General features: G+C 43.3%; 1 protein-coding gene across 2 annotated transcripts in view; it reads right to left on the bottom strand.

Annotated features, from left to right (window-relative positions):
- Nucleotides 1-27,661, bottom strand: part of RERG (RAS like estrogen regulated growth inhibitor) — a 198,647-nt gene that overhangs the window by 118,212 nt on the left and 52,774 nt on the right. Inside the window, exon 3 of one of the 2 annotated variants that reach the window (XM_075341923.1) lies at nt 2,723-2,779. The exons of the other annotated variant lie outside the window; for it this stretch is intronic. Coding sequence (XP_075198038.1) covers nt 2,723-2,779 — 57 coding nt within the window. The remainder of the gene's footprint in view (nt 1-2,722; nt 2,780-27,661) is intronic. 2 annotated transcript variants of the gene reach the window in all.

Below are 27,661 nucleotides of genomic sequence, written 5' to 3'. Positions count from 1 at the left end.
TAAAATGACTACTAAGAAGGCACCACGGGACTATTGGCTGCTGAAACGCTACGATGTTATGATAGTAGAAACCAAAAGTAAGTTAATTTATCCTGTTAAAAAAGGCATCAGTGCTATCCAGTTTTACCTCAGAGATTCAGAACTATTTGATATAATTCATGACACTCATTTGGCCATTGGCCATGGAGGACGGGACAGAATGTAGAAAGATCTTGTACCCAAATACAAGAACATTACCAGTCATGATGTTGAACTTTATCTTCAGCTTTGTGAGCCATGTCAGAAGAAACAAAAAAATGTAAAAAAAGGTGTTGTGGTGAAGCCTATGGTATCTTCTGATCTCAATTCACGCTGTAGGGTGGTGTAATGGTTAACTTTTCCAATCTGGGCATTATATGACACTTTGCCTGAGCAGTTCTTTTCATTCTTTATAATACCTAGACATCTTATGTAATGCCTAGGAAAAGTATAGAACAACGCAGATATTTCATACCCTGCCTGAAAATGACAGGGATTGTATAAATTGCCCAGGTATTCTATAGAATGCTAGATTTTCATACCTTGCTTGTAACATATATATATATATATAACCAAATACTCTTTTTCCTCACTGTAAATACTGATTACATACTGAGCTCCTCACACATATATATTCTGTGTATGTATATATATATATATATATATATATATATATATATATATATATATATATATATATATACATATATCCAATTGTGCAAGTTCTCCCCCTTATAAAGATGAGATTTGCCTGTAATTGACATAATAGGTGACCACAACTATGAGAGACAAAATGAGAAAACAAATCCAGAAAATCACCGCGTCTGATTTGGAAGATTTTTTTTTGGGGAAATTATGGTGGAAAATAAGTATTTGTTCAATAACAAAAGTTCATCTCAATATTTTGTTCTATATCATTTAATGCAAATGAGAGGTGAAACGCTTTTTGTAAGTCTTCACAAGGTTGGCACACACTGTTGGTGGTATGTTTGCCCATTCCTACATGCAGATCTTCTCTAGAGGAGTGATGTTTTGGGCCTGTCGCTGGCCAACACACACTTTCAACTCCCTTCAAAGGTTTTCTATGGGGTTGAGATCTGGAGACTAGCTAGGCCACTCCAGGACCTTCATATGCTTCTTATGAAGCCACTCCTTCGTTGCCCTGGTGGTGTGCGTGGGATCATTATCATGCTGAAAGACCCAGCCACGTTTCATCTTTAATGCCCTTGCTCATGGAAGGAGGTTTGCACTCAAAATCTCACGATACATGGCCCCATTCATTTTTTTATGTACACGGATCAGTTGTCCTGGTCCCTTTGCCTACAAACATCCCCAAAGGATGATGTTGCCACCCTCATGCTTCACAGTAGTTATGGTGTTCTTTGGCTGCAACTCAGCATTCTGTCTCCTCCAAACACAACGAGTTGTGTTTCTACCAAACAGTTCAACATCAGCTTCATCAGACGATATGACATTCTCCAAATACTCTTCTGAATAATCCAAATGCTCTCTAGCAAACTTCAGAAGGGCCTGGACATGTACTGGCTTAAGCAGGGGACACGTCTGGCACTGCAGGATCTGAGTCCCTGGCAGCGGAGTGTGTTACTGAGGGTAGCCTTTGTTACGGTGGTCCCAGCTCTATGCAGGTCATTCACTAGTTCCCCCTTGTGGTTCTGGGAATTCTGGTCATCGTTCTTGTGATCATTTTGACCCCACGAGGTGAGATCTTGCATGGAGTCCCAGATCGAGGGAGATTATCAGTGGACTTGTATGTCTTCCATTTTCTTATTATTACCCCCACAGTTGATTTCATCACACCAAGCTGCTTGCCTATTGCAAATTCAGTCTTGGTGCAAATTTGTTTCTGGTGTCCTTCGACAGCTCTTAACCATAGTGGAGTGTGATGTGTGACTGTTTGAGGCACAATTGGTGGCTGACAAAATACTTTTTTTCCCCCACTGTATATGTGAGGAGCTCAGTATGTAATCAGTATATATAGGTGAGGAGCTCAACATGTTATATATATATATATACACACACACACACACACACATACGCATATACTGTGTGTATATATATATATATATATGTATGTGTGTGTGTGTGTGTGCGTGTGTGTGTTTGTGTGTGTGTGTTTGTGTGTGTGTGAAGCGTTCAGTATATAATCAGTAAGAGGCTCTGTGTGTATATGTACAGGGCACCTATATAGGGTGTAGGGGGGCGTTGGTCCCAGCTCAGGATCCTGAGTTTACGCTATCGTGATATTCTACATTCTGTCCGGCATGAATTTTTCATGGAGCTCAGAGTCTGCGTTGATATTATGCCTTTATTTTCAGGATGATATCTGGAAATTTTAGTATTAATTGGGTTTTGTGCTAGGTGAAGACACTAGGGGGCTTCAGGAGGGGCAATATTTCTGTATACATACTGCAATACATTTCCCTCTTACACATCCCTTCGGTGACTGTATTGTTGTGATCCTGACAATTGTTTTTTTGTCTGATGGGGTTGAGAAGAAATTAAGCCTCCTAATAGTATAGATTGTGTAAGTGGTTGATTCTGGAGCAGGGTTGGTGACAGACACACTATAAGTGCAGCGTTCACCCCGAGCCTGGATGAGCTGGAGCAGTGTATATTCTACATCATACACAGGTCTACAGCCTGCGATCACTAATTCTGCACATGATATTAGGAAGAATCTTACCTAAGGTCGGGTCATATTCCCAAATGAATCGTTTTGTTAGAAACCTCACCAGGAGAGCTGAGGAAAGAAGAAAACATTTTCACTTTATTCATCTTGTGACGATTAAAGCTGCACATGACACAATGTACAATGTTTGTATTGTACATGGTAATCTATAGGTTATGTCGGCAAAAAAAGCCATCAAGTGTGTAACTGTGATAAATGCTGTAAAATACATGAATCCATCCCCACATTAGAGAACAGGAGAATCTGATGAGACCAGATGAGGGTGACATCCACCATGTAGAAGAACCATGATCTTGCTCTAAGATTTATCAGCAATTCCTGATAAGAATCTGACAATTTGTTTGTATAATCTGAGGGCAAGGGTGTAACGGGGGTGTTGGATGGTGGGGCAAGTGCCACAGTCACTGCCACAGTCAGCAAGGGTACAGTCAGCAAGGGGGTAGTCACCAAGGGTGCAGTCAGCAAGGCTACAGTCAACAAGGGTGCAGTCAGCAATGGTGCAGTCAGTCTACTTCTGCCATGAAACAAGATCAGCATCTTGTCTCATGTGGTGGTCTAAGGAGTCTATTAGAGCATGACATTTTGACGCCCCTGAGAATGTAATTCCACCATTCCATAAAACAATTGTTAAACTGACAGCCAGTTTGGAGAACCAATACAAAGCTGGAACCCTGTTGTCCATCAGGTTCGAATCTTTAAGACTTGAGTACAATTAAAGCTCTGAGTCCTGATATTTCCGGTGTCAAATTAACGTGCAGCAGCGTGATGACGCCAACTGACCACACTGCTGACATCAGTGCAGCACTGCAGAGGAGGCAAAGATGGCAGAAATGTAAGCACCCTAATGAAAGTCATAGACATTTATTTGGGATAAAAAATATAGGAGGGCAGTGTAAGGGGACAGTATGGGGGACAGTTTAGACAGTAGAATGAGAGAACAGTGTGAGGGCACAGTTTGAAGACTGGGTCCAGCATGGAAAGGGAGGAACTGAGAGGGGTTAATGAAGATAAAGACAAAGTGGTGATTGTAGCTCTTAATGTCACATTGTGTGGAGGTATGTACAAAAAGAAAGACAGCACTGCAGTATGTACCATAAGAAAGACAGTGTGGGGGTATGTACCATAAGAAAGACAGTGTGGGGGTATGTACCATAAGAAAGACAGCGTGGGGGTATGTACCATAAGAAAGACAGCATGAGGGTATGTACCATAAGAAAGACAGGGTGGGGGGTATATGCCATAAAAAAGACAGCGTGTGGGTATGTACCATAAGAAAAACAGTGTGGGGGTATGTACCATATGAAAGACAGCGGGGGAGTATGTACCATAAGAAAGAAAGTGTGCGGGTATGTACCATAAGAAAGAAAGCGTGGGGGTTGTACCATAAGAAAGACAGCATAGGGGTATGTAACATAAGAAAGACAGTGTTGGGGTATGTAGCTATTTTCACTACATGTTTCTGTCAGACGCTGGGATGTGACTGTCTCTCAGGGTGCTTTCACACATCCGGTTTTTGCCGTCAGGCACAATCCAGTTTGTGCCTGATGCAACGGATCCGTTGCAGGTTGTAGTAAAACTGATGCGACGGACGCAGTAAAAAACCCGGATCCATTGTAGCAGTTTGTACCGAGAATCCAGCGGTGGCCGCGGGTAACCTGATTACATCACTGCTGACAGCACGACTCACTTCAGTTGCTCTGTGGAGCTCACAGTGAGCGGCGGTGTTCTACGGCCGCTCCTGTCAGCTTCCGATGTAGCAGAGCTGAAAGCATCATGTGACCTCGTCTGGATTACATCGGACCTGGAGGTGTATTTGGGGATTTTAATAAAGTGGTGAAAGAGGGTGTTTTTTTGTCTTTTATTTCAGACTAGCTGTAATTCCCGGCTTCGCCCGGGTTAATAACTGCTCTTAACAAAATAGAATGTATTAACAAAAATGTATTCTGCACACAAAAACCATAAAACAAATAGATAGAAATGTAATTATTAAAAGGCAAAAACTAAGCTAATAGAAGCATTTCACAACATATATTTCAACACCACAGATATTCCACACAGATTTAACTAAATTGGCCAAGTAATGTGAAGTAATCTTCTACTCCTTTGATAAACGACATTCTTGGTTCTTCCTTCAGGTGCAAAGGCGAACAGATTTTTGGCTGTTCCAACTCTTGAACAGGCCACATAAAGTCGACCATGAAAAAAGCATGGAGATTGTAAATCGATTCCAACTACTTTCAAAGACTGTCCCTGAGCCTTTTTAATGGACATAGCAAATGCCAGCTGAACTTTAGGGGATCTGGTGGTGACAGGAGAGGTGGCAGTTTTATCTTGCCAAACAAAAGGCAGCATGTTTCAAACCTCCAACCATTTCCTGCGCCCTGGTGGAAGAAATAGCAATTCTCTTAGTGGCAAGTCGGCCTTCTCTCTGCTGAGATGACTCATTGGCCCTTGAGGAAGCAGCTCTTCTTCTCTTATCTGCAAGCCTCGCTTCCCTCTCCTCAGAAAATTAATTGGCCCTTGAGGAAGCAGCTCTTGTTTTCATGTCTCCAAGCCTTGCTTCCCTCTCCTCAGAAAGTTCATTGGCTCTTGAAGAAGCAGCTCTTGTTTTCATGTCTGCAAGCCTCGCTTCCCTCTCCTCAGAAAGTTCATTGGCTCTTGAGGAAGCAGCTCTTGTTTTCATGTCTGCAAGCCTTGCTTCCCTCTCCTCAGAAAGTTCATTGGCCCTTGAGGAAGCAGTTCTTGTTTTCATGTCTGCAAGCTTCGCTTCCCTCTCCTCAGAAAGTTCATTGGCTCTTGAAGAAGCAGCTGCTGTTCTCATGTGTGTCAGCCTCGTTTCTCGGTCTTCACATTTTTCATTGGCCCGTAATGCAGCTTTTCTTTTCACATCAGCTGATATCCGTGCCAAGGAATTCCTTTTCTTATGAGGCATTATTGTAGTAAAAATAGTCTATAACTGACAGTTTCTATATCCTCTCACATAGAGGTAATGTGACTGACATCAGCCTTTCCACGAACACACCCTGACATCCTATTACCTCACACAAGCTTTGTTATACTGAGAATGTCCTTTGTTGCCTATATTAACCAATCAGAGCTCAGATTAATTAACTGTAGCAAAATAGAAGCTGAGATGTGATTGGTTGCTATTGGCAGACTGATAAATCCCCTGGCAACAGAAAGCCCTCCCCCCTGACAGTATATATTAGCTCACACATACACATAATAACACATAATAACAGAGAGTAATAGGATGAGGGTTTCCAAGCCGCGCCAAATGACGATCACGTTAAGCTGTTAGATTAATGTTGCTTTTTATTCCAATTACAGGTCTACGCGTTTCGGAAGGCACCCCTTCCTTCTTCAGGACCAGATAGCAAAAAACATCAAATAAAAAGCAACATTAATCTAACAGCTTAACGTGATCGTCATTTGGCGCGGCTTGGAAACCCTCATCCTATTACTCTCTGTTATCTGCCAAAACCGAGGGACCGCTGCTGTGACTCTGGATTATCTACACACATGCTGTTATAGGAGTTGTGACTTTCACAACCCCTATAGGTGAGTAGTATCTCCCTCCATTTCTCCCATTGTTACTTGGGTAAGACCCTATTGCGCTTCTTTCCTCCACAGTTTATTATCACATACACATAATAGACAGGTCATGTGACTGACAGCTGCCGTATTTCCTATATGGTACATTTGTTGTTCTTGTAGTTTGACTGCTTATTAATCAGATTTTTATTTTTGAAGGATAATACCAGACTTGTGTGTGTTTTAGGGCGATTATGTGGCGAGGTTGGTGTATGTGTGGTGAAATGTGTGCTGAGGGTGGTATATGTTGTTTAGTGCTATCCCCATTAGAAAATGTGCTCCACTATTGCTAATGCGATCCAGTGTACATCTTGTCTCATGTATGCAGTCCTTGAAAAGCCGTTCGAGGGTGCATACTGTTGTTCGAGATGTGCGCAAGTTGCACGTTTGGAAGCCCAGATACTGGATCTAAATGAGCAGCTGGCAACTCTGAGATGCAATAGCAATATGGAAAGGAGTCTGCTGCTCACTGAGCAGCAGCTTGCTGGGTCAGATGTGGGGGAGGATCGTAGTAGGGAGCGGCATGACGGTGAGGTAGGTAGCTGGGTGACAGTTAGAAAGGGGGGTAAAGGGAAAAGTGCTAGGAAGGCTAGTCCTGAACTGACACACCCCAATAGGTTTGCAAACTTGGCAGATGAGGGGAATGTCATTACAGGGGTAGCATTGCTGCAGCAAGGCATGACCTCTGAATGCCAGAGGAGTGTCTGCTCCAGTAAGGGGGGGAATAGGAGTGCAGGGCAGGCAAGACAGGTACTGGTAGTGGGGGACTCAATTATTAGGGGGACAGATAGGGCAATCTGTCACAAAGACAGGGATCGCCGAACAGTGTGTTGTCTTCCTGGCGCTCGAGTTCGGCACATCGCTGATCGGGTTGACAGATTACTGGGAGGGGCTGGGGAGGACCCAGCGGTCATTGTACACATTGGCACAAATGACAAAGTTAGAGGTAGGTGGAAGGTCCTTAAAGATGATTTCAGGGAATTAGGTTGTAAGCTTAAAGCATGGACCTCAAAGGTGGTATTTTCGGAAATACTACCTGTGCCACGAGCCACACCAGAGAGGCAAAGAGAGATCAGGGAGGTTAACAGGTGGCTCAGGAATTGGTGTAGGAAAGAGGGTTTTGGGTTCCTGGAGAATTGGGCCGACTTTTCAGTTGGCTACAGATTCTATGCTAGGGATGGGCTGCATCTTAATGGGGAGGGTGCAGCTCTGCTGGGGCAGAAAATGGCTAGAAGGTTGGAGGAGTGTTTAAACTAGGAATGGGGGGGCGAGGGTATTCACTTTATAGAAGGGGAATGTAGTGCAGATAGTGACCAGGGCACAAGTAATGAAATTGGGGGTGGTACGGGGGGAAGGGTTAGGACAGTCAATACAGTAAGCAGGAATATAGGTACAGAGTCATACATAACGTGCATGTACACTAATGCCCGAAGCCTCACAAATAAGGTGGAGGAATTAGAATTAATATTGTTGGAAGAAAATTATGATATAGTGGGGATATCAGAGACATGGCTGGATGAGAGCTATGACTGGGCTGTTAATTTACAGGGTTATAGCCTATTCAGGAATGACCGTACAAATAAGCGAGGGGGAGGTGTGTGTCTATATGTAAAATCATCCTTAAAACCCATCCTGCGTGACAACATATGTGAGGGTATTGAGAATATAGAGTCCCTATGGGTGGAGATAAGGGGGGGGAGAATGAATAATAAAAGACTGATAGGGGTGTGTTATAAGACGCCGAATATTATGGAAGAGGTAGAGAATCTCCTCATAAAGCAAATTGATAAAGCAACGAGTCTCGGAGAGGTAATTATTATGGGGGACTTTAACTATCCTGATATAAATTGGGGAACAGAAACTTGCAGTTCCAGCAAAGGAAATAGATTTTTGATAACAATGAAAGATAATTACCTTTCACAAATGGTACAGGACCCCACAAGAGGGGGAGCACTACTAGACCTTGTAGTAACCAATAGGCCAGACCGCATATCAAATATACAAGTTGGGGGTTACTTGGGGAATAGTGATCACAAAATAATAAGTTTTCATGTATTCTTTAGTAAGATGTATAGTAGAGGGGCTACAAGGACACTAAACTTCAGGAAAGCAAATTTTAAACGGTTGAGAGATGATCTTAGTGCAATAAACTGGGATGATGTACTAAGTAATAAAAGTACACAAAGCAAATGGGAGACTTTTATGAGCATCCTGAATAGGGCTTGTGCAGAAAATATACCCTATGGGAACAAACATGCTAGAAATAGGAGGAAACCCCTATGGCTAAATAGAGCTGTAAGGGAAGCAATAAAAGAAAAACAGAAAGCCTTAAAAGAATTAAAGAGGGTAGGTAGTGATGAGGCATTATATAATTATAGAAAATTAAATAAAATATGTAAAAAGCAAATTAAGTTAGCTAAGTTTGAGACAGAGAGACTCATTGCGAGAGAAAGTAAAAATAATCCTAAAATATTCTTTAACTACATAAACAGTAAAAAACTGAAAAGCGATAGTGTTGGCCCCCTTAAAAATAGTCTTGGTGAAATGGTGGAAGGGGATGAGGGTAAAGCCAACCTGCTGAATGACTTTTTTTCTACGGTTTTTATACAAGAAAATGCCATGGCAGATGACATGACCAGTGATGCCATAAATTCACCCTTGAAGATTACCTGCTTAACCCAGCAGGAAGTACGCCGCCGCCTCGAAATCACTAAGGTTGACAAATCTCCGGGCCCGGATGGCATACACCCCAGAGTACTACAGGAATTGAGTTCTGTGATAGATAGACCATTATTTTTAATCTTCTCAGATTCCTTAATAACAGGGTCGGTACCTCAGGACTGGCACATAGCAAATGTGGTGCCAATATTCAAAAAGGGGACAAAAACTGAGCCGTGAAATTATAGGCCGGTAAGTTTAACCTCTACGGTTGGTAAAATCCTTGAGGGTTTCTTGAGAGATGCTATACTGGAGTATCTCAAGAAAAATAACCTTATGACAGAGTATCAACATGGGTTTATGAGAGATCGATCCTGTCAAACTAATTTGATCAGCTTCTATGAAGAGGTAAGTTCAAGCCTGGACCAGGGAAATGCAGTGGATGTTGTGTATATGGACTTTTCAAAAGCTTTTGATACGGTGCCACACAAAAGGTTGGTACATAAAATGAGAATAATGGGGATAGGGGAAAATATGTGTAACTGGGTTAAAAACTGGCTCAGTGATAGGAAACAAAGGGTGGTTATTAATGGTACGTACTCGGACTGGGTCTCAGTTCATAGTGGGGTACCACAGGGGTCAGTATTGGGCCCGCTTCTTTTCAACATATTTATAAATGACCTTGTTGGGGGCATGCGGAGTAGAATTTCAATATTTGCAGATGATACTAAACTCTGCAGGGTAATCAATACAGAGGAGGATAATTTTATATTACAGGGAGATTTATGTAAATTGGAGGATTGGGCTGAGAAGTGGCAATTGAAGTTTAATGTAGATAAATGTAAGATCATGCACTTGGGTAGAGGAAATAACATTTATGATTATGTACTTAATTGTAGAACACTGGGTAAAACAGACACAGAAAAAGACTTGGGTGTATGGGTGGATGGTAAACTTCACTTTAGTGGACAGTGTCAGGCAACTGCTGCCAGGGCTAATAAAATAATGGGCTGTATTAAAAGAGGTATAAGTGTTCATGAAAAAAATATAGTTCTACCTCTGTACAAGTCACTAGTGCGACCGCACTTAGAAAACTGTGTACAATTCTGGTCACCGATATATAAGAAGGACATAGCTGAACTGGAGAGGGTGCAGAGAAGAGCGACCAAGATTATTAGAGGAATGGGTGGGCTGCAAAACCAAGACAGGTTATTAAACTTGGGGTTATTTAGTTTGGAAAAACGAAGGCTTAGGGGGGATCTAATCACAATGTATAAATATATGAGGGGACAGTACAGAGACCTTTCCAAAGATCTTTTTACACCTAGGCCTGCAACTGGAACACGGGGGCATCCGCTACGTCTTGAGGAAAGAAGGTTTAATCATAATCACAGACGAGGATTCTTTACTGTACGAGCAGTGAGACTATGGAACTCTCTGCCGCATGATGTTGTAATGAGTGATTCACTACTAACATTTAAGCAGAGCCTGGATGCCTTTCTTGAAAAATTTAATATTACCAGTTATGTATATTAGATTTTATGACAGGGTATTGATCCAGGGAACTAGTCTGATTGCCGGATGTGGAGTCAGGAAGGAAATTTTTTCCCCATTGGAACTTGTTTGCCACATTGGGGGTTTTTTGCCTTCCTCTGGATCAACATGTTAGGCTACGGGTTGAACTAGATGGACTTAGAGTCTCTCTTCAACCTTAAAAACTATGATACTATGATACTATGGTATATGTACCAGACTTGTGTGTGTTTAGGGTGATTATGTGGCGAGGTTGGTGCATGTGTGGTGAGATGTGTGCTGAGGGTGGTATATGTACCAGACTTGTGTGTGTTTAGGGTGATTATGTGACGAGGTTGGTGTATGTGTGGTGAGATGTGTGCTGAGGGTGGTATATGTACCAGACTTGTGTGTGTTTAGGGTGATTATGTTGCGAGGTTGGTGTGTGTGGTGAAATGTGTGCTGAGGGTGGTATATGTACCAGACGTATGTGTTTTTAGGGCGATTATGTGGTGAGGTTGGTGTATGTGTGGTGAGATGTGTGCTGAGGGTGGTATATGTACCAGACTTGTGTGTGTTTAGGGCGATTATGTGGCGAGGTTGGTGTATGTGTGGTGAGGTGTGTGCTGAGGGCGGTATATGTACCAGACTTGTGTGTGTTTAGGGTGATTATGTGGCGAGGTTGGTGTATGTGTGGTGAAATGTGTGCTGAGGGTGGTATATGTACCAGACGTGTGTGTGTTTAGGGCGATTATGTGGCGAGGTTGGTGTATGTGTGGTGAGATGTGTGCTGAGGGTGGTATATGTTCCAGACTTGTGTGTGTTTTAGGGCGATTATGTGGCGAGGTTGGTGTATGTGGTGAAATGTGTGCTGAGGGTGGTATATGTTCCAGACTTGTGTGTGTTTTAGGGCGATTATGTGGCGAGGTTGGTGTATGTGGTGAAATGTGTGCTGAGGGTGGTATATGTGTTCAAGCACGTGGTAGTGTGTGGCGCATTTTGTATGTGTGTTCATATCCCAGAGTGTGGTGAGTATCCCATGTCGGGGCCCCACCTTAGCAACTGTACGGTATATACTCTTTGGCGCCATCGCTCTCATTCTTTAAGTCCCCCTTGTTCACATCTGGCAGCTGTCAATTTGCCTCCAACACTTTTCGTTTCCCTTTTTCCCCATTATGTAGATAGGGGCAAAATTGATTAGTAAATTGGAACGCACGGGGTTAAAATTTCGCCTCACAACATAGCCTATGACGCGCTCGGGGTCCAGACGTGTGAGTGTGCAAAATTTTTTGGCTGTAGCTGCGACGGTGCAGATGCCAATGCCGGACATACACACATACATACATACATACATGCATACACACACATTCAGCTTTATATATTAGATAAAGGATTTTTCAGTGTTTGTGTTTATTTACTTTCACTGCAGTTTAGTGATGGGGGGTGTCTCATAGACAACTGCCATCACTAAGCTAGGACTTAGTGGCAGCTGTGGGCTGCCATTAACTCCTTATTACCCTGATTGCCACCGCACCAGGGCAATTTGGGATGAGCCTGGTAGAGTCCCGGCACTGTTGCCTCTAATGGATGCGGCATTTCCTGGCGGCTGCTGGCTGATATTTTTAGGCTGGGGGGGCTCCCCATAATGTGGGCTCCCCATCCTGAGAATACCATCCCTCAGCTGTGTGGCTTTACCTTGGCTGGAATCAAAATTGGGGGGTACCCTAAGCCGTTTTTTTTAATTATTTATTTATTTTACTGCAAGATTTAGACCCTCCCACCGGCGGCTGTGATTGGTTATAGTAAGACAGCTGTCACTCAGCGTGAGGGCTCATCTGACTGCAACCAATCATAGGCGCTGGTGGGCAGGGGAAAAAGTGAATACAGGATGTTATAATGAGCGGCCAGCATTTTGAAAGCAGGAGAAGCCGCGGGAGCTTTGTGACAGCTGTGCAGCGCCGCGCCGGTGATCGGTGAGTATGAGAGAGGGGGTGAGAGGGAGAGACCGACCGACTGACAGACCTGTAGAGAGAAAGAGACCGACATCGACAGAGAGACAGACAGAGAGATTTTCCAACCAGAAAGGAATTTACATATCTGAGCAGGCTCAATTAAAAAAACGAATCCGTCGGTGGAATGCGTTTTCTGCTGCATTACGACGGATCTGGCGCCCATAGGCTTTCATTTTACAACACACCACACGGCGCCGAATCCGGTGCCGTGAGGTTTTTTGCCGGTGACAAAAAACGTTACCTTGTGCATCCTCTCCGTTAGCCGGACAAAGAAATTTTGACGGAAGTAACGCAAGGGTATCAGGCACAATCCGGCGCTCATACAATTCAATGAGGATAAAAACGCATCCAGCTCGGGATCCGTTTTATCTGAATTTTGCCGGATTGTGCCTGACAGCAAAATCTGGATGTGTGAAAGCACCCTTAATAGAGTGATTACCTTCTTTCTAATGCTCATAGAACTAAAAATGTGCGGAAAAACTTTGTTTTCAAATTTGGGAGGATTATTGCTTGATAGTTGGGTTTCTTGGAATCCAAATTATGGTGCAGTTATCTCATCTCTAAGCATTAGAGGGAACGAGGAGCAATCCCACCAGTCAATATACTTAAATGAAAATATTTTACACAAATTACTACATCTATACTTTTTCTGAAATAATTTTGAATTTCAACCTGTGGGAGAAAAAACAAAAAAAAAAAAGAACAAATACAACATTAAGAACATTAACATCTAGCTTGTCTGCCAAGAAGATTCCTGATAGGAGTCCAGGTGTAGACTTTCCCTGGGTATAACCTCCATGGGGGGAGGGAATTCTGGCAAAGAAGCCATGGCAGCTCAAACATGCTGTGGATTTTTGCTGTTCAAAAGAATAAAGTTACTTTATTTCATCTGAAGACTTTTATAGAAGAGATTCCTGGATAAGGAGGACGTTTTATTTTCAGTTGTTCTCTTTTGTATTCATTTGTTCCCCTTGGGAAGATGGAAGCTTTAGAAAGTTTTGGATAAATTTCAGTCCTTCTTCGGGTGAAGTCTCACTATAATATCTCTCGTAAATCTTTTACCATAGAGCCAGGCTTAGGCAGTCTGTGAGCCCAATCAATTGTCCAGTCCCTGTCGTTGGTATCTGGCAGGGCTGTCTGCATCAGATTCTTGAAGAATTCTGGTATGTTCGGAAGTAAGATAGATTCAGCTATGCCTGTGGGCTTGAAATTAAACCTTCTGTCCTCTATCTGCAATTTTCGTCTTTAGTTTTGTGAATTCTTCTTTTAGAAGGATGCTCTCCTTTTGTAACGTAATTTGGGATTTAGAGATGACACCAAATTTACTTCAAAACTCTGATTTTAATCTCATCAATGGAAGCTTGTAGTTGATCAAACTTATTGCTGAGATTAGTTTCTAGGGTATTGTTAAGTGCCACCATGATATCTTTGATTCTTGCTTCCAGAGTGGAGAGTTGTTGCAATCCGATTTGGAGTTTCTTTTAATGTGCTGGTGTTGACTTAGGAGAGTCGGCAAGGTCCAACCCTAGTCTTTTCTTATGTGGGTCTGTGAGTCCTTGTCTATTTCATGTTGTGTTTCATTTATTGATTCTTCCTTGTCAGTGTATATAACAGGAAAGTTTATGGTTGTAACTCCTTTAACACCTGTGTGCTGTCACTCACTTGAGTCTTTCTTTTCATTCCATTACTCATGATTAGTGAGTCTGAGTTTTCCTCGGTGTGGTGAAGATGGGGAAGTCTTCTGTAGATCTCTGGAATCCCTCCGCTGGCATGGCTGATGCATTCAGGATTGCAGGCCATAGATAGGACTTCCAGCCTGGCCTGAGCAGCCTAGTAGAGTCTAAAGGGAGCTTTACACGCAGCGACATCGCTAGCGATATCGCTGGTGAAAGCACCCGCCCCCGTCGTTTGTGAGTCACGGGCAAATCGCTGCCCGTGGCGCACAATATCATTAGGAGCCGTAATATAGATTTACCTGCCTAGCGACGTCGCTGTGGCCGGCGAACCACCTCCTTTTTAAGGGGGAGGTTTGTGCGGCGTCACAGCGGTGTCACTAAGCGGCCGCCCAATAGAAGCGGAGGGGCGGAGATGAGCGGCCGTAACATCCCACCCACCTCCTTCCTTCCTAATTGCTGGCGGCCGCAGGTAAGCTGTAGTTCGTCATTCCCGAGGTGTCACACATAGCGATGTGTGCTGCCTCGGGAACGACGAACAACCTGCGTCCTCAACAATCAACGATTTTTTGAAAATGAACGACGTGTCGATGATGGACGTTATGGTGAGTATTTTCCATCATTAACAGCCGGTCGTTGGTGTCACACCTAACGACATCGCTAACGATGCCGGATGTGCGTCACGGAATCCGTGACCCCGGCGATATATCATTATATACGGGGCCTTTAATGCTTTGTTGCAGCCTAGATTCTTTTGCAGCATTGACAGCGGGGACCCAGGGCTGTTATCCTTCTTCCAGGTTTTAATCATCCCTGTGCCTGGATTGTTCCAAAGCAAGATGGGCTCTGGTTTGTGGAGAAAGTATGCTTTATAGGGTATTTTTATAGGCTTAACTGTGGAACCTCAGCCCATTGTAACCATTCAGTAGCACTTTAAACCACTACCCCCACACTATACTGTTATTTTTAAGGCCACTGAGTCACAATGTGCTGCAGAAGATGAAAGTCTGCAAAGAGAAGTGGTCAATGTGAAAAGTCACCATGTCAGCTAAACCAGATATACACAAGAGGGATGAGAATGAATCCATTCACAGAGGATGTCAGCTCTAAGGGACCTGAATGTTAATGATATTTTAAATCCTGCATGTGTCTCATCAACAATGTGGTTCCTGTATGGTCTGCAGTCTGATGATTACTAGCAACAACAACTCCCAGCATCTCCCAACCAATGTTATACCGTAGTAGATTTATTCTATGCAATGTAGCTGGTGCCAACCTAACATTGTAATTGATAACTTTACTAAGCTTGGTAATGTGCTATACTGATTGTGGTTTTGCTGCTGTATTCCTGCACTGATGGTAGTTTTGGTGATGTATTCAGACACTGATAGTGGCTTTGGTGTTCTTTTCATGTACTCATGGAGGTTCTGGAGCTGTATTACTGTCTTGATAGATTCACTATATTCACATTTTGACTGTGGTGCTATATTCCTGTGCTTCTAATTCTTGCACAGTATTCATATATTGATACTGGGTCTGATAATAGTTGTGGTGCTGAATTTCTGTATTGAGGGTTCTGCTGTATTCCTGTACCTGTACACATGTACATACCTTAATTGTCAGATATGATGACTATGGTAAAACGTTTTGTACCGTCTAACAAGTTAAGAATTACTACATCTCTGTTTATTTTTTAAGAACATTAATTTTTTTGCATTGCTTTGGACGCACTGAAAGATGGGCATCCTAAATCAATTTTAAAAAAAAAATTGACTCCCACCACTCCTAACCCAAAAATTCCTTACTAAAAAGTCAACCTTCATAACACCACAGAGGAGAACACAAAGTGTGGAGAGGGGACAGAAGCTGAGTCACCCCACATGCAGTAGATGTCGGCTATATTTAACAGCCAACAGCTGTCTCTAATAGCAGTACATCGAAAGAATGATCTCGCTCAACAAATGTATATAATTGGGAATCTGTCAGTAGGATCTAAACCTGCTATATCGGCACACAGGTCATAGAAAGTTATTAAAATTATACCTGGATATCTGTAACATATTCAATTACTAAGAAATCCATGTTTTTCTCAACATGTAACTGAGCTGATGAGATCTATGAGCTGGACAGAGATCTCCCTGAGACTCCGCCTCCAGAGCTTATTTTACATGAAAGGTGGTGTTACCAGTGTGAGACATGTAGATCAGAAAAGCAGACTGTCGGTCATTACATAAAAACAAAAAAGTGAGCCGGAGTATGAGATGGTATACATGGTACTTGTGAGACCATGTTCACACTGGCCATGAGACAAAGAGAAACCAAGGAAAAAATTGTGAAAAAATACCCTGCTGTAACTAAATAAAAGCATAGTGCATATAAACATAGGGTACTTAGTAAACACTGTTTTTGATCAAAAAAAGCATAAAGCTATCCCACCAACGCCAAGGTGTACCCAGTTGGGATAGTACCTACACTCTCTAATATTAAAACCTTACCATGGGTCTAAAATAGGCCTCAATGTGGCTAAGGGCTGAGAGCGACCGGGTCCCAACAGGACACACACAGTCAGGGGGATTCACAGAATGAAATGTCCAGCTCGCTGAGAAGGGGGCCACTCCCTGTTTGTACTGAATACAAAAAAACTACATAAAAACAAAAAAACTGTGTGTGTGTGTGTGTCCTGTTGGGACCTGGTCGCTCTCAGCCCTTAGCCACATTGAGGCCTATTTTAGACCCATGGTAAGGTTTTAATATTAGAGAGTGTAGGTACTATCCCAACTGGGTACACCTTGGCGTTGGTGGGATAGCTTTATGCTTTTTTTGATCAAAAACAGTGTTTACTAAGTACCCTATGTTTATATGCACTATGCTTTTATTTAGTTACAGCAGGGTATTTTTTCACAATTTTTTCCTTGGTTTCTCTTTGTCTCATGGCCAGTGTGAACATGGTCTCACAAGTACCATGTATACCATCTCATACTCCGGCTCACTTTTTTGTTTTTATGTAGTTTTTTTGTATTCAGTACAAACAGGGAGTGGCCCCCTTCTCAGCGAGCTGGACATTTCATTCTGTGAATCCCCCTGACTGTGTGTGTCCTGTTGGGACCCGGTCGCTCTCAGCCCTTAGCCACATTGAGGCCTATTTTAGACCCATGGTAAGGTTTTAATATTAGAGAGTGTAGGTACTATCCCAACTGGGTACACCTTGGCGTTGGTGGGATAGCTTTATGCTTTTTTTGATCAAAAACAGTGTTTACTAAGTACCCTATGTTTATATGCACTATGCTTTTATTTAGTTACAGCAGGGTATTTTTTCACAATTTTTTCCTTGGTTTCTCTTTGTCGGTCATTACATGTCTCAAACTAGTAACACCACCTTTGACTTAACAAAAACCTGATGACTCTTTAATTTATGTAATCTGAAGACAGCATTTATTGAGCTGTGTGTTGTTTACTTACCATGAAGGTTTTATTACTCGGATATTATCATTGCATGGACTAGCTGTCTTATGCCTAGTCATCCGACCGCGTCCCCTCCTCTGACAAGCAGCTCACTGTCACTTTACACTTTATATGTATGTAATACATGTGTATGTGTTTAATATGTATGTCTGGGTGCGTGTAATGTATGTGTACGTGTGTAATGTGTATGTAATGTATATGTATGCATAATGTATGTGTATGTAATGTATAGTATATGTAATGTGTACATATGTGTAGTGTATTTAATGTGTATGTGTGTGTATAATGTAATGTGTATGTATGTGTGTGTAATGTGTATATATGTAATGTATATGTATGTAATGTGTATATAATGTAAGTGTATGTAATGAGCAGAGTGAAGGCAGATAGCCGTAACGTACATGACTGAGGCAGTGATAGATCCAGGAAAGGGTTAAGGAGTAAGGGATGGGGGTTTTTTACCTAAGGAATGTGGTGGTGGGCGAGCAGGAGGAGAGATGGGGGCAGGGGCCATATAAGAAATAGGTCCCATGTTAAGGTGTCATTCCTTTGTCCTGGACTTAAAGACTGAACAAGCAGTATGGATGCCTTGCTGAAGAGCGTTCAGGCCGCGGCTTTGACATGTAGGCCCGAATGGATTCAGGCCCAGCTAGACGAATTGCTGAAGAATGCCCGGGATACAGCATCTGTCCCTTCTGAACTTTCTGAACATCAAACTCTAAGAAGATCAAGACCTCCTGAGAGACTAACTTCTGAAATGGCCAATAGGACTCACAATAGGATCATAAGTCCTTCCGTTACTTCTAGGAAAAGAGCAAAGCGCAGCACGGCCTCTGATCCTGCTTACAAACCAGGAAGGAAACTACAGAACCAGAATAACAAGGGACAGAGAAAAGAGCCCGACCATCTAACCAGAGAGACTCCAAGAAGTGCAAGGAGAAAGTCCAGCTCTACTGATGTGCCAGCCAGAGAAGCAGCCACACAAGCTACAACTGACGTGACCACAGCCCACCATGAATCCATAGAACTTCCTCAACAAACTTTGCATCATTACAGAGGACATCATACGGCCTCACCCCAGGAAATAAACCAACACGGGGGGATGGGCTTAGGACACACAACATTTCCGGATCCGGGTTCTCATTACACGAGGAGTGGCAGGAATCCAAAAAGACAACTGCGCAAAAGTACTTTAACCAGACAAAGACTTCTTCGGCCGGCTCAGGATATGAGTCCGGCAAGAAATCTACAGCTACAAGACTCAGAAGAGATTCCAGACAATGACTATGACACAGATAACGACTGCCCACTAGAGGGCAGCAGCACGCAGCACTTCAATAATGGAGGGGCTGTAGAGACTATAACTAATACGTCACGGACGGCTGGTCAACCTAGGACGCAGCCAGGTATTGGTGAGAACACTTTTTCTTGTCCTATATCTAGTGTAACAACACCTGTAATGAATCCAGTGGGCGCAGTTTGGGGTACAGGTCCCGGCAATGTAGGATGGGATCTTAATTCAGTAGTACAGCAATTAGTGTCCGGGGTTAAGGAGGCTTTGAGTCAGTCTAGCTTACCCATAACCTCTTCTCCTATTGCTGCATGGTGCGGGAATGGTCGCCGGACATCGGAGGTGGTAAGTCAGTCGTGTGCTGATCCAGACACACAGGAGGACGCAGTAATTTCACAAGGGGTTCCATTATCTGATGCAGCAAAAGGAGAATTATATGTATGTTTTGAGGGTCCTCTAGGAATTCATTTGAAACAGGAGGTTAGGGAGAAGATTTGGGCCGACGAATATGTGGAAATATTTTCATTATTGCCCTTAGAAAAATATAACTTGGATAGAGTAAGGTTTGATGAGAGGAAAAGAGAGGAACAAGAAAGACGGTATTGTCTCATCCCCCAAACATTTAGCAATTGGTTCCATGCCTTTGCCATATTAGCAAGTGTAATAGGCCAAAAAACTCCTGAACATTGCTCTGCCTTATTTTGTTACATGAATTCTATCGGGGAGGCGCACCGTGTGTATGGAGGTTTAGCATGGCTGCGCTATGATGAGCAGTTTCGCCAACGAAAGGCTGGTCGCCAAGGGATTCGTTGGGATCACAAAGATATTAGTTTATGGATGCGTCTCATGACAGCGCCACGTGGGGTTAATCAGCCCTTTCAGGGCTATGTCGGCAGATCATCAGCAATCGGATTGTCGGCAGCAAACAGAAAAGGTTGCTGCTGGCAGTTCAATGATAGCCAGTGCAGATTCGGAAACACATGCAGGTACAAACATGAATGCAGCTTCTGTAGTGGAAACCATAGCCTATCAAAATGCTTTAAACGAAATAACACCCCAACAGCAGAGATTAACCAAAAAGGGGGAAACCCCAATTAGACTCGGGGAGATGGTGGGCTATCTAAGCAGGTACCCAGATAGAAAAGCAGCACAATTGCTGGGGGAGGGTTTCTCAGAAGGTTTTAAGATCCCATCTACTTCAGGCCCATTAACCTGTTCTCGTAACCTTGCTTCAGCTTATACATATTCTCACATTGTCTCCACAAAACTAAACAAAGAAATTGACCTGGGCCGCATGGCAGGCCCATTCCCCAAAATGCCAATAGAAAACTTAAGGGTCTCTCCATTGGGGGTGGTCCCAAAGAAGGAACCCAATAAGTTTAGGCTGATCCATCATCTGTCCTTCCCTCATGGAAGCTCAGTTAATGATGGAATCGATCAGGAACTTTGCACAGTCTCGTATACTTCATTTGATACAGCGATTGCATGGGTTCAGAAGTACGGCAGAGGAGCTTTAATGGCAAAAACAGACATTGAAGCTGCCTTTAGACTCTTACCAGTCCATCCAGAAAGCTTCCATCTCTTGGGTTGTCAGTGGCAGGGAATGTTTTATGTAGACTTGTGTTTACCGATGGGCTGCTCCATCTCATGCTCCTTGTTTGAATCATTTAGCACATTTTTGGAGTGGGTAGTAAAGAAGGAAGCCGGCATGCGTTCTGTCCTGCATTATCTAGATGATTTCCTATGTATTGGTCCACCAAAGTCATTTGTTTGTGCTTCATTATTGGCAGCGATTCAGTCGGTTTTTAAGTGTTTTGGAGTACCGTTAGCATCAGATAAAACAGAAGGCCCGTCTACACTTATCAAGTTTTTAGGAATTTTGATTGACAGTGAAGCAATGGAGTGCAGATTACCGGATGACAAGGTCAGTGATCTGCTGGAGGCAGTCAGAGAAGCTAGATCTCACCGTAAGATCAGATTAAAGGATCTACAATCGCTGTTAGGGAAAATGAACTTTGCGTGTCGCATTATTCCAATGGGTAGAGTTTTTTGTAGGCGCCTAGCTGCAGCTACCTCAGGCATAACCTTTCCACATCACGTTGTGCGGCTGGCTAGAACATTAAAGGACGATCTGGCGGTATGGGAACAGTTCTTAATAGAGTTTAATGGGAGGTCATTGTGGATCAGACCACCGGTTTCAAATTTTGATCTAGACATCCACACTGATGCAGCGGGGTCAACTGGTTTTGGTGCATATTGTTCGGGACAGTGGTGTGCAGATAGGTGGCCAGAGAGTTGGAGAAACAATGGGTTAACACGAAACTTAGTACTCCTTGAATTGTTCCCCATAGTGGTTGCTTGTGAAATTTGGTACAATATTTTCCAAAACCGAAAAGTGAGATTTCATTGTGATAACTTGGGAGTTGTAGAAGTCATCAACAAACAATCAGCTTCTTCCCTGCCTGTTGTTACGTTGCTGCGTCATCTAGTGCTGCGCTGTTTAAAGTCAAATTGTCAGATTACAGCTGTGCATGTCCCCGGTGTTTGCAATTCTGTGGCTGATGCTCTGTCTCGTTTTCAGTGGGACAGATTCCGTTCGTTAGCCCCGATGGCAGAGGTACAAGGCAAGAAGTGTCCGGATTTTCTGTGGTCACTGCCAGTGACACCGCATACGCTCTGATAGAACGGTCTGTGGGTGTAAGCACATGGCAGAGGTACCAGTCAGCATGGAGGGAATGGGAAGACTTGTGTGCTCTAGTGGGACATGATGCCAGGTTACATGACAATGTTTCCTTGTTGTTATTTTACATTAGCAGGGCCTTTGTGGATGGTACTTCATTGTCCAGTATTGATAGTAAAATGTCTGGATTAGCTTTTTGGTTTAAGTTGCACGACTTCACTGATTACACAAAGCATTTTTAGTTAAGCAGGCCCTAAAGGGTTACAGGAAAAGTTGTAAGAAGACCAGAGATAAACGGCGTCCGATTTCTTTCCAGTTATTGCAGCAGATGCTGAGTGTACTAGGCCGAGTCTGTAGCAGTCCCTTTGAAGTGTTTCTCTTTAGTTGTGCATTCACACTGGCCTTTTTTTGGCGCTTTTAGAATCAGCGAGTTGGTGTCGAGTAGCTCCACCAGAAGTGGGGGTCTACAAGACGAGGACGTGCATCAGTACACAGACAGATTAGAATGTTTTCTGGCAAAGTCAAAAACTGATCAACAGGGTAGAGGAAAATGGATCACATTGTTTCCTTTAAGCGGGTCCAGGGCCTGCCCGGTCATCTGTTTTAGAAACTATGTCTCAAGAAGGCCAAATATCCAAGGTTCATTACTAATTCATGAGGATTGTAAGTCATTGTCACAATTTCAATTCACAGCAGTTCTTAAAAAATGCCTGACAATATTGGGAGAGTCTCCAAATGCATTCACTTCACACTCATTTAGGATAGGAGCAGCCACAGAAGCTGTAGATGGGGCTTAGAGCCTGACATAGTTAAAAAAATCGGGAGATGGGAATCGAGCCGATTTAAGAGCTACATTAGATTACATTTATTATAAATGGCGTACATGTATATATATGTGTACATTGTGGTAATCTTATAGTAGTTGTGTCTTCATTTAGACAATTGTGTGATAATTGTGTTTTTGTTTTTTGTTTTAGCTGAACAGCAATGCCTGGTTTGGATCATGGGACATTCATTTGTTTTTTGGGGGGCCTTACGTGCAGCAGTCAGGCCTAATGGCAAACAGTTGGGGTTGCCCAGTTCCTTGGCACGGGTGACATGGATAGGAAAGAGGGGAATGCAGTGGCATCAGCTGTTAAAAGAAATCCAGTATCATGTGGAGTTCTACCGCCCCCCGGACGTCTTACTTATCCATTTAGGTGGTAATGATTTAGCAATAAGAACATCAAGACATTTAGTTAGGAACATAAAGCTTGATATGTTGAATTTATGGAGGTCTTACCCAGAAACAGTGGTGGTCTGGTCGGATATAGTAGCTAGACAAATGTGGAGAACAGCGCGATCAGTGGCTCGCATCAATAATACAAGGATAAAGGTTAATAAAAAAATAACAAAATTTGTGTTGGAAAACGGAGGGGTGGCCATACGTCACCAGATGCTGGAAAATACAAAGGAACATTTTTGGAGAGATGATAAGGTACATCTTAATGACATTGGCATTGATATATGGATGTTGGGAATACAAGAAGGAGTAGAACGAGCCATTAAGTTGTGGAGGAACTCACTCTTGTAAGGTGTCACAAGAGCGAGTCTTGGCGGGATGTGGTTGTTTAAACCCCCTCTTTGTTGGTTGGAGAATTATGTTTTTAATGGGGTCCCTGGGCCAGAGCTCAGCGGACAGTGGAATATGGGTCCCTGGGGAGGAGCTCAGTGGACAGTGGAATAGATGGGTCCCTGGGGAGGAGCTCAGCGGACACAAGGAAAATGATCAAGGGGTATACCCAGATTCCCCCTTGAGCTAGGTGTACACGGCGGAGGGGGATATGGGGCTGGGATTTATAACAACCACATCTCTGGGCCGATAATCTTGTTTTTTCTTATTGATGTTTTTTCTTATTAAAATAAAGGGCTGCTGTGGCCAAAATTTTAATCCATGTCACGCAGTGTGTGGTGTCTTATTTATTAGATTACCAGGAGCGCAATTCACTAGTCCATCAGTCAAGCAGAGTGAAGGCAGATAGCCGTAACGTACATGACTGAGGCAGTGATAGATCCAGGAAAGGGTTAAGGAGTAAGGGATGGGGGTTTTTTACCTAAGGAATGTGGTGGTGGGCGAGCAGGAGGAGAGATGGGGGCAGGGGCCATATAAGAAATAGGTCCCATGTTAAGGTGTCATTCCTTTGTCCTGGACTTAAAGACTGAACAAGCAGTTGTCCCACCCACCCTCCCTATAATAAAGGGAAATGTATCAATATCAGGACTTTGCAACACTGTCAATATTCTAACAATGTTATTGGTATTCAACATCATCGGTATTTTATCAACATTATTAGTATTGTATCGTATTGTATCAATTGTTATCAGTAATGTATCCAAATTGACAATGTCATATCAACATATTAATATTGTATTAACATTTTAATATTGTATGTTACAGCAGCATTTGGCGGCGGCGGGATGTGGTTGTTTAAACCCCCTCTTTGTTGGTTGGAGAATTATGTTTTTAATGGGGTCCCTGGGCCAGAGCTCAGCGGACAGTGGAATATGGGTCCCTGGGGAGGAGCTCAGTGGACAGTGGAATAGATGGGTCCCTGGGGAGGAGCTCAGCGGACACAAGGAAAATGATCAAGGGGTATACCCAGATTCCCCCTTGAGCTAGGTGTACACGGCGGAGGGGGATATGGGGCTGGGATTTATAACAACCACATCTCTGGGCCGATAATCTTGTTTTTTCTTATTGATGTTTTTTCTTATTAAAATAAAGGGCTGCTGTGGCCAAAATTTTAATCCATGTCACGCAGTGTGTGGTGTCTTATTTATTAGATTACCAGGAGCGCAATTCACTAGTCCATCAGTCATGTGTATGTATATATATCTATATCTCTGTGTGTGTATGTAATGTGTTTGTTTAATGTATGTATGTGAGTGTGTAATGTATGTGTGTAATGTGTCTGTGTGTATATTTGTGCAATGTGTCTGTGTGTATATTTGTGTAATGTGTGTGCAATTTATATGTGTGTGACATGTGTAATGTGTGTGTATGTGTGTATGTAATGTGTGTATGTAATGTGTGTGTGTGTGTGTGTGTGTGTGTGTGTGTTTACAGCCACATGCCGACGAGTCTCTCTTCAGTGAAGACAGTGCTATAGTTTTTCACAGAACATTAAGAGAATCAGGAAGATAAAGTATAAGCATGAAAATCAATCATCAAATCAAATCAAAATGTAATTGTGCAAATCGTATGAGTGGTTACATGACTACTCAAACCGCTTAACCTGTGTATAGGAGGGGGTATAAAGTAATGAAATTACAGGAAAACCTATATCCGCTAAGGGTTTGATACAAAGGATACCCCTACGTGGACTGCACTCTGAGGGGAAGGGCTCTGACATCTGGAAGATCCTTTGTGGAAGCAGTTGATGTGTACGGATCACTGATCGTGTTCTGCTCAATATCCTGGATTTACACTGGAGATCAACATTAGAAAACAACACACAATTTCCTAAATGTTAAGGTCATTGTGTTGTCCTACGTGATTATATCCTAACATGAGGAAACTTGCAGGATTTTCCGCTTAGTTCATAAATGGAATTTATTGTAAAGCAAATAATAAAAATGTAAACGAGATAAAAAAGAACACTGATCAAAATTAGAGAACACTTTCAGATCCCTGCAAGTTATTGGTGTTAATCTGGCTAATTTCTTTAACTATCTGACAAACCCTTTTTAACTGGCAGCCTAACTTTCCAGTTTGCACAGACTACAAAAAATGGTGTGCCGCTTCAAAGTAACTGAAACCCTCCGGCAGCAGGTTGTCCAGATGAAGACCAAAGAGGTGACCCTATCAGCAATAACAAGAGAAATTTGTTGTTTCAAGCCTGTGATTTCAAGAATATTGCATCTTTACAACATCACAAACTCTTTCAAGTCCCCCATGAAGACTGGTCACCCTTGAAAGACAGATGCAACAGAGGACAGGATAATGCGGAAACTCTCCATAATAATGGGTAATTGTTTCCACACTGCAAATGGAATTGCTCAGCAGTTCAGCACTGAACAGGATAAGGACCTGTCTCATCATACAGTGTCACAATGTTTAAGAGCATTTGGACTAAAAGCCCGCTCTGCAGTGACCAAAACTCTCATTAGCAGAAAGAATCACAAGGCTAGACTCACCTTTGGTGAGGAACATGTTGTGTGGACAGAAGAGAAGTGTCCATAGGTCATTTTAGTGATGAAAGCAAGTTTAATTTATTTGGGTCTGATGGGAAACATGTTTGTCAGCAAAGTGGGGAAAGGCTGAACCAAAAGTGTGTTAAGAAGTCAGTGAAAGGCGGTGAAGGAAGGGTCATGGTTTGGGGAATGTTTTCTGCAGCAGGAGTTGGACCTTTCATACAGCTACATGGCAGAGTGAATGCAAGTGCGGATCAGAACATTCTTCACAACACGCGGCTCCTTACTTGTGTCCATCACTCAATCAGCCACAATTTTAGTGCAGGACAATGTCCCTGTCACACAGCAAAACGAGGAAAGCAGATCCTGGAAACAGTGAAATGTCCACTGCCTGATCTAAACCCAATAGTCAACCTCTGGAAAATCCCTGGTGACAAAGTTATGGCCAAGAAATCCTCAACAGTCAAAGAACTGTGGAAGAGACTGGAGGAAGAGTGGTCCAAAATCCCCCCAGAGCAGTGTGAGAAACTAGTGATGTCCTGTGGAAGAGACTGGAAGAAAAGTGGTCCAAAATCCCCCCAGAGCAGTGTGAGAGACTAGTGGTGTCCTGTGGAAGAGACTGGAAGAAGAGTGGACCAAAATCCCCCCAGAGCAGTGTGAGAAACTAGTGATGTCCTGTGGAAGAGACTGGAAGAAAAGTGGTCCAAAATCCCCCCAGAGCAGTGTGAGAGACTAGTGGTGTCCTGTGGAAGAGACTGGAAGAAGAGTGGACCAAAATCCCCCCAGAGCAGTGTGAGAGACTAGTGATGTCCTGTGGAAGAGACTGGAAGAAGAGTGGACCAAAATCCGCCCAGAGCAGTGTGAGAGGCTATTAATGTCCTGTGGAAGAGACTGGAAGAAGAGTGGACCAAAATCCGCCCAGAGCAGTGTGAGAGACTAGTGATGTCCTGTGGAGAGACTGGAAGAAGAGTGGGCCAAAATCCCCCCAAAGCAGTGTGAGAGACTAGTGATATCCTGTGGAGAGACTGGAAAAAGAGTGGGCCAAAATCCCCCCAGAGCAGTGTGAGAGACTAGTGATGTCCTGTGGAGAGACTGGAAGAAGAGTGGGCCAAAATCCCCCCAGAGCAGTGTGAGAGACTAGTGATGTCCTGTGGAAGAGACTGGAAGAAGAGTGGACCAAAATCCGCCCAGAGCAGTGTGAGAGGCTAGTGATGTCCTGTGGAAGAGACTGGAAGAAGAGTGGATCAAAATCCGCCCAGAGCAGTGTGAGAGACTAGTGATGTCCTGTGGAGAGACTGGAAGAAGAGTGGGCCAAAATCCCCCCAGAGCAGTGTGAGAGACTAGTGATATCCTGTGGAGAGACTGGAAGAAGAGTGGGCCAAAATCCCCCCAGAGCAGTGTGAGAGACTAGTGATGTCCTGTGGAAGAGACTGGAAGAAGAGTGGACCAAAATCCGCCCAGAGCAGTGTGAGAGACTAGTGATGTCCTGTGGAAGAGACTGGAAGAAGAGTGGATCAAAATCCGCCCAGAGCAGTGTGAGAGACTAGTGATGTCCTGTGGAGAGACTGGAAGAAGAGTGGGCCAAAATCCCCACAGAGCAGTGTGAGAGACTAGTGATATCCTGTGGAGAGACTGGAAGAAGAGTGGGCCAAAATCCCCCCAGAGCAGTGTGAGAGACTAGTGATGTCCTGTGGAAGAGACTGGAAGAAGAGTGGGCCAAAATCCCCCCAGAGCAGTGTGAGAGACCAGTGATGTCCTGTGGAGAGACTGGAAGAAGAGTGGGCCAAAATCCCCCCAGAGCAGTGTGAGAGACTAGTGATGTCCTGTGGAGAGACTGGAAGAAGAGTGGGCCAAAATCCCCCCAGAGCAGTGTGAGAG

Source organism: Anomaloglossus baeobatrachus, chromosome 4 (assembly GCF_048569485.1).
Source record: "Anomaloglossus baeobatrachus isolate aAnoBae1 chromosome 4, aAnoBae1.hap1, whole genome shotgun sequence".
Taxonomy (NCBI): Eukaryota; Metazoa; Chordata; class Amphibia; order Anura; family Aromobatidae; genus Anomaloglossus; species Anomaloglossus baeobatrachus.
The sequence above is the reverse complement of the archived record's forward strand: the minus strand, read 5'-3'. Positions and strand labels throughout refer to the sequence as shown.